Below are 8,668 nucleotides of genomic sequence, written 5' to 3'. Positions count from 1 at the left end.
TTCTGTCACAGATACAGTTGCTTGGTGTGACAGAAATGAAGTACTTTACTTACCGCTCAGCAACTTCCATAAGGGAGATGTTTAATACCCTTGGAAATGGAATCCGTGATGAGATCACCACACAAATTACAAATCAACCATATGGACTTCTGGTTGATGATGTTGCTGACATCAGTAACGAGGAGCAAATGGTTGGGTTCACCAGTACATTGACAGAAACACTAACAATGTAGAATGCAAATTTTGTTTTCTTCCAATGTCTTAGAAAAGGCAGATTCCGCAAATGCAGAAGCTATGTATGATGTCATTAAGGGAAACCTTCAGTCGGCAGGTATACCACTGGATAACATGAGAGGTTTGGCCACTGACGGAGCCAGTGTAATAACTGGGAAAAACAATGGACTGGCGGCAATTATAAAGAAGGATGTACCAATGATGATATCTGTCCACTGCATCTGCCATAAATTGGCATTGGCATGTACAGACACCAACAAGGACCTTAAGAAAATCAAAGATGCAGAAGTTGAGGTGACGCAGTTGTGGAAGGTTTTTGATAATTCCCCAAAGAAGTTGTCTGTTTACCTAAAGATCCAGCAAGAGATGAAGGCAGTGTACCTGGAAGCCAGAATAAGTAATAAGATCTCCAGGAGGTTGAAGAAGGCATGTGCTACCAGATGGTTGTCCTTTGACAAGGCAATTGATACAGTATGCTTCGACTTGCCTGCCATCTTGCAGACTCTGCGTCAACTGAAGGGTGATCCTGCCTGTTACGGTCTATTGAAGAAATTTTCTCAGGCAAAGAAGATTGGCACACTGTATATCCTTCATGCTGTCTTGCCTATTCTCAGTAAGCTGAGCAAAGCTTTCCAGCAGGGCACAATCAACTTCAGCACCATTGAACCTTGTATCAGTCACACAAAGGATCAGCTTCTGGAACTTGCAAAAGAGAATGCTATCAACGCACCCGTGAAAAAGCTGCTGGAGGACACCAAGGATGGTATCTTATCAACCACTGAAATCAGGTGTTCAGAGAATGATGTACAGTACTTGCAAAAATTATTACAAGATTACATAAAATCTTTAATCGAAAACAACAACAGGTTCAAAAACGCATCCCCAATTCTCAATGCCATGCAAGTGTGTGATTGTACTGCTATACCACCCAAAAATCATCCGGAGTTCCAAAGCTATGGTAACACACATATCAGCCTTTTAGCATCACACTTTTTTCCAGAGAGTATGGAAAACCAAGCACAGTTGCATGCTGAATTCAGTGCTCTCAAGTATGCGATGAAGGATTGGCTTCTACCAGAAAATGTAAAGGCTGGGAACATTTCACCAACTGAATGTGCATTGCAGAGGCTGTGCAGTCAAAGGTATGCTTTCATTGCACACTTTCCGCTCATGTGCAAGGTGATAGAAGCGTTGATGGTTATTCCAGTCTCCAATGCATGGCCAGAGAGGGGAGCATCCAGACTAAAATTGATAAAAACACGTCTTCGAAGTACCATGAAGGGGGACATGTTGAATTCATTGATGCAAATCGCCCTCAGTGGTCCCAAAGTAGGGTCACCAGAGTGCAAAGCACTAATTGCCTCTAGTGTCCACACTTGGCTTTCTGCAAAACAAAGAAAGAAGATCCCCAAACCACCCCACACCGCCCAACTTGAAAAGACCTTCATTCCTGTACAAGCAGACATGCACAGCTTGGTACCTGAGGACATTACAGATGCTGTATGTGCTCTCCAGGAATCTCCGCCTACTGTGCATGAACTGGTTAATGCAGCAGCTGCAAAATTCGGTCTTCAAGACGACAGTGAAAGCGATGGCTCTGATTAATTTAGTGGTGAATCTGAATCTGAATTTGAGTGACAATCCTTTCTTTGTACATTAAAAACAGAAAATTAAGATTTGTTCCTACATCATGTTACATTTTGTTTTATTTTCCACACACTAACACAACTCTATTAAAAATGACACAAGACATGACTGTACAGACATCATTAATTCTTCACAAAAACTTCTAAATAAAACAAAAACACCAGTTGATACACTCAGAAGTTTTACAATACATATATATATACAAAATGTACATGCAAAAAGGTAAAAATTGCATTTTTTTATTGCCAAATTATTTCCCAAAACTACTGTTATATAGTGGGAAAACCCATATCTGGCCTCTTTGATTTAAAATTTTCCTGGGGGAGACCCCCCAGCTCCCCGTTATGACAGAGGGCCACGCCCCCTCTCATACTCTCCCCCCGCGACGCCTTCGGCGTCGCTGTTGGCTGCGTGCCTTCGGCACACATGGTGCCACCTACTATTTCTATTGTGCCAGTTACTCTCAAATCTACTGAACACCCTGCTTTAAAGTGTAATGGTTACATCTCCATAGAGTATGAATATTGTCATTCATTACTGAGTGAATCACGAGGTAAACTAGAAGTGGAATGTGGAAGGGTTGCAGACACAGTGACGTGTCAGTTAGTGTTACAGACACGGTGACGTGTCAGTTAGGGTTACAGACACAGTGAAGTGTCAGTTAGGGTTACAGACACAGTGACGTGTCAGTTATGGTTACAGACACAGTGACGTGTCAGTTAGGGTAACAGACACAGCGACGTGTTAGTTAGGGTTACAGACACAGCGACGTGTTAGTTAGGGTTACAGATATAGTGACGTGTCAGTTAGGGTTACAGATATAGTGACGTGTCAGTTAGGGTTACAGACACAGTGACGTGTCAGTTAGGGTTACAGATATAGTGACGTGTCAGTTAGGGTTACAGACACAGTGACGTGTCAGTTAGGGTTACAGACACAGTGACGTGTCAGTTAGGGTTACAGATATAGTGACGTGTCAGTTAGGGTTACAGACACAGTGACGTGTCAGTTAGGGTTACAGACACAGTGACGTGTCAGTTAGGGTTATAGACACAGTGACGTGTCAGTTAGGGTTACAGACACAGTGACGTGTCAGTTAGGGTTACAGACATGGTGACGTGTCAGTTAGGGTTACAGACATGGTGACGTGTCAGTTAGGGTTACAGACATGGTGACGTGTCAGTTAGGGTTACAGAGACACAGTGACGTGTCAGTTAGGGTTACAGACACAGTGACGTGTCAGTTAGGATTACAGACACAGGGACGTGTCAGATATCATTACAGACATGGTGACGTGTCAGTTAAGGCTACAGACACAGGGACGTGCCAGTTTATCAAACAAATATCTGTTTTTTACTAGAAATTATCCCTACGTTAAATTGACCTTGTCTAGGTATCATGAATTCGATCACAAACGTAAAAAATACAAAAATTTCGACCAATGTTTAGCAGCTGACGGACAGAGATGTGTAAACGCCAATAGACAGGGGTACATGTAAAGCCAATATGACGCCTTCACACCTTACATAGACTCATACAGAGGCTAATCAAACCACGTGTCGCAGTTCATTAATGCTGCGCAATAAAACTCAATGTAATGTCACCGTCAGTCACCCACTGTGTACCGTCAACATGAAAGAACAATTATAACAATCCACAAACGCGCGTTATTAAATTTGTCAGCCATCTTGTGAAAATTATAGGACAATTACGTCTGACAAAGGAAAGTTCACTGCTTCAATAGCATTAACAAAACCGTAATAATGTTATTGTGTTAACGATAACAAAACCGTAATAATGTTATTGTGTTTTACGTTAACAAAACCGTAATAATGTTATTGTGTTTTACGATAACAAAACCGTAATAATCTTATTGTGTTAACGATAACAAAACCGTAATAATGTTATTGTGTTTTACGTTAACAAAACCATTATAATGTTATTGTGTTAACGATAACAAAACCGTAATAATGTTATTGTGTTTTACGATAACAAAACCGTAATAATGTTATTGTGTTAACGATAACAAAACCGTAATAATGTTATTGTGTTAACGATAACAAAACCGTAATTATGTTATTGTGTTAACGTTAACAAAACCGTAATAATGTTATTGTGTTAACGATAACAAAACCGTAATAATGTTATTGTGTTTTACGATAACAAAACCGTAATAATGTTATTGTGTTAACGATAACAAAACCGTAATAATGTTATTGTGTTAACGATAACAAAACCGTAATTATGTTATTGTGTTAACGTTAACAAAACCGTAATAATGTTATTGTGTTAACGATAACAAAACCGTAATAATGTTATTGTGTTAACGATAACAAAACCGTAATTATGTTATTGTGTTAACGATAACAAAACCGTAATAATGTTATTATGTTAACGATAACAAAACCGTAATAATGTTATTGTGTTAACGATAACAAAACCGTAATTATGTTATTGTTTTAACGATAACAAAACCGTAATAATGTTATTGTGTTAACGATAACAAAACCGTAATAATGTTATTGTGTTAACGATAACAAAACCGTAATAATGTTATTGTGTTAACGATAACAAAACCGTAATAATGTTATTGTGTTTTACGATAACAAAACCGTAATAATGTTGTGTTAACGATAACAAAACCGTAATAATGTTATTGTGTTAACGATAACAAAACCGTAATAATGTTATTGTGTTAACGATAACAAAACCGTAATTATGTTATTGTGTTAACGATAACAAAACCGTAATAATTTTATTGTGTTAACGATAACAAAACCGTAATAATGTTATTGTGTTTTACGATAACAAAACCGTAATAATGTTGTGTTAACGATAACAAAACCGTAATAATGTTATTGTGTTAACGATAACAAAACCGTAATAATGTTATTGTGTTAACGATAACAAAACCGTAATAATGTTATTGTGTTTTACGATAACAAAACCGTAACAATGTTATTGTGTTTAACGATAACAAAACCGTAATAATGTTATTGTGTTTTACGATAACAGAACCGAAAATACGGTATCTTGTTTGAGGTAACAGAAGCGGGATTGTGTTTTGTATTAACGACAACAAAATCTAAATTGTTATTGTGTGAACTATAAAAGAAGCGGGAGTATAGCATTTTGTTAACGATAACACAACTCGGATTAAGTTATTGTGATAACGATAACACAGGATTAAGTTATTGTGATAACGATAACACAGGATTAAGTTATTGTGATAACGATAACACCAACTCGGATTAAGTTATTGTGATAACGATAACACAGCTTGGATTAAGTTATTGTGATAACGATAACAAAACTCGGATTAAGTTATTGTGATAACGATAACACAGCTCGGATTAAGTTATTGTGATAACGATAACACAACTCGGATTAAGTTATTGTGATAACGATAACACAACTTGGATTAAGTTATTGTGATAACGATAACACGACTCGGATTAAGTTATTGTGATAACGATAACACGACTCGGATTAAGTTATTGTGATAACGATAACACGACTCGGATTAAGTTATTGTGATAACGATAACAAAACCGGAACGATGTTATTGTGTCAGTTAACACAACAACAGCGCAAAACATTAGTTATATTTTGTATTGCTTATCCTCTATTATGTAGTCGCATTAGAAGAAATGAAGCTTGTGTGTGTTGGGGGGGATTATTACCAAATGTAATACAGACTTTTCCCGTCTTAGAATAATTAAAGAGAACAGGAGGCTTCCCTCGCGCGACAAGGTATATTCTTCATTGAGTTGGAAAGGGAGAAAGTAATCCATCTTGATCACGGGTCATCGACAGCCGTCTCGCGCTGGGACAGACATAATTGAAAAAGAGATGGGGTATTGGAGACTGAATATAGAATCGACTGACTGACCAAGAACTGTATGTAATAACTTGTTCATTACACTACCAAGCTAATCATCTTAGCTAATTAAGAAACCTGACGCACACGGACGCAATCAGCAGACAAGTCGGCATATCGGTTTTGTGTAGTGGATGGAGAGCAGATTTCAATTGGATTCCAGGACGACAACGAGTATCTGTATCAGATGAAAAAAAAGCGTTTTCATTATTTCCAGTTTGTTATTATAAGGGAATACTGAAAATGTAAAAAATTCATGTTACAATAGAACATGTATACTCATCCAGTAACAGGTTTTATTTCACTATAATAAGTGACAATTGGAGTTGATCATCAGAGAGCGCAATTATTGATCATGTGCCTGCATTTATTAATTTCAGATCTTTTTGTAATGTAAAAGGGGTGTTGATATCAAACTACTTGCTTTATAACTGTAGTATATTATAGAAAAAATAAAAGATCAATAAATATACATATCACTTTTGACTGTGCTATTTTTCCTTCCTGGGTTTGCCTTTCCTTATGTACTGAGAGCAATTCTAACGAATGACCAGGATCATCAAGTTCCTCTGTGATAGTGTAACATGTAGTCACTACTCGGTATCTCTGTGATAGTTTAACATGTAGTCACTACTCGGTATCTGTGTGATAGTTTAACATGTAGTCACTACTCGGTATCTCTGTGTGATAGTATAACATGTAGTCACTACTCGGTATCTCTCTGTGATAGTTTAACATATAGTCACTACTCGGTATCTCTGTGTGATAGTTTAACATGTAGTCACTACTCGGTATCTCTCTGTGATAGTGTAACATGTAGTCACTACTCGGTATCTCTCTGTGATAGTTTAACATATAGTCACTACTCGGTATCTCTGTGTGATAGTTTAACATGTAGCCACTACTCGGTATATCTGTGTGATAGTTTAACATGTAGCCACTACTCGGTATATCTGTGTGATAGTTTAACATGTAGTCACTACTCGGTATCTCTGTGTGATAGTTTAACATGTAGTCACTACTCGATATCTCTGTGATAGTTTAACATGTAGTCACTACTCGGTATATCTGTGATAGTTTAACATGTAGTCACTACTCGGTATCTCTGTGATAGTTTAACATGTAGTCACTACTCGGTATCTCTGTGATAGTTTAACATGTAGTCACTACTCGGTATCTCTCTGTGATAGTGTAACATGTAGTCACTACTCGGTATCTCCCTGTGATAGTTTAACATGTAGTCACTACTCGGTATATCTGTGATAGTTTAACATGTAGTCACTACTCGGTATCTCTGTGATAGTGTAACATGTAGTCACTACTCGGTATCTCTGTGATAGTTTAACATGTCGTCACTACTCGGTATCTCTGTGTGATAGTTTAACATGTAGTCACTAATCGGTATCTCTGTGATAGTTTAACATGTAATCACTACTCGGTATCTCTGTGAAGTTTAACATGTAGTCACTACTCGGTATCTCTCTGTGATAGTTTAACATGTAGTCACTACTCGGTATCTCTGTGTGATAGTGTAACATGTAGTCACTACTCGGTATCTCACTGTGATAGTTTAACATGTAGTCACTACTCGGTATCTGTGATAGTTTAACATGTAGTCACTATTCGGTATCTCTGTGTGATAGTGTAACATGTAGTCACTACTCGGTATCCCTGTGATAGTTTAACATGTAGTCACTACTCGGTATCTCTGTGATAGTTTAACATGTAGTCACTACTCGGTATCTCTGTGATAGTTTAACCTGTAGTCACTACTCGGTATCTCTGTGATAGTTTAACATGTAGTCACTACTCGGTATCTCTGTGTGATAGTTTAACATGTAGTCACTACTCGGTATCTCTGTGTGATAGTTTAACATGTAGTCACTACTCGGTATCTCTGTGATAGTGTAACATGTAGTCACTACTCGGTATCTCTGTGATAGTTTAACATGTAGTCACTACTCGGTATCTCTGTGTGATAGTTTAACATGTAGTCACTACTCGGTATCTGTGTGTGATAGTATAACATGTAGTCACTACTCGGTATCTCTGTGTGATAGTTTAACATGTAGTCACTACTCGGTATCTCTGTGTGATAGTGTAACATGTAGTCACTACTCGGTATCTCTGTGTGATAGTATAACATGTAGTCACTACTCGGTATCTCACTGTGATAGTATAACAAGTAGTCACTACTCGGTATCTCACTGTGATAGTATAACATGTAGTCACTACTCGGTATCTCTGTGTGATAGTTTAACATGTAGTCACTACTCGGTATCTCTGTGTGATAGTTTAACATGTAGTCACTACTCGGTATCTCTGTGATAGTTTAACATGTAGTCACTACTCGGTATCTCTGTGTGATAGTTTAACATGTAGTCACTACTCGGTATCTCTGTGTGATAGTGTAACATGTAGTCACTACTCGGTATCTCTGTGTGATAGTGTAACATGTAGTCACTACTCGGTATCTCTGTGTGATAGTTTAACATGTAGTCACTACTCGGTATCTCTGTGTGATAGTTTAACATGTAGTCACTACTCGGTATCTGTGTGATAGTGTAACATGTAGTCACTACTCGGTATCTCTGTGTGATAGTTTAACATGTAGTCACTACTCGGTATCTCTGTGTGATAGTTTAACATGTAGTCACTACTCGGTATATCTGTGATACTGTAACATGTAGTCACTACTCGGTATCTCTGTGTGATAGTGTAACATGTAGTCACTACTCGGTATCTGTGTGATAGTTTAACATGTAGTCACTACTCGGTATCTCTGTGATAGTTTAACATGTAGTCACTACTCGGTATCTCTGTGTGATAGTGTAACAGAGATAGATATCTTTATTTCCTCCAATTGCATGAAGATTACAGAACATATTAACAGGAAAACAATAAATT

The 8,668-nt window shown here is 37.7% G+C and overlaps 1 protein-coding gene across 1 annotated transcript; it reads left to right on the top strand.

Annotated features, from left to right (window-relative positions):
- Positions 1-234: 234 nt before the first annotated feature.
- LOC117332869 (zinc finger protein 862-like) lies at positions 235-1,839 on the top strand. Its single transcript, XM_033891926.1, has one exon. It carries the CDS (start codon positions 235-237, stop codon positions 1,837-1,839), a length of 1,605 nt encoding a protein of 534 aa, XP_033747817.1.
- The last annotated feature ends 6,829 nt before the right edge of the window (positions 1,840-8,668 follow it).

The sequence above is a fragment of the Pecten maximus genome, chromosome 8, assembly GCF_902652985.1.
Source record: "Pecten maximus chromosome 8, xPecMax1.1, whole genome shotgun sequence".
Lineage (NCBI taxonomy): Eukaryota > Metazoa > Mollusca > Bivalvia > Pectinida > Pectinidae > Pecten > Pecten maximus.
This window is presented reverse-complemented; position numbering and strand designations above follow the sequence as displayed.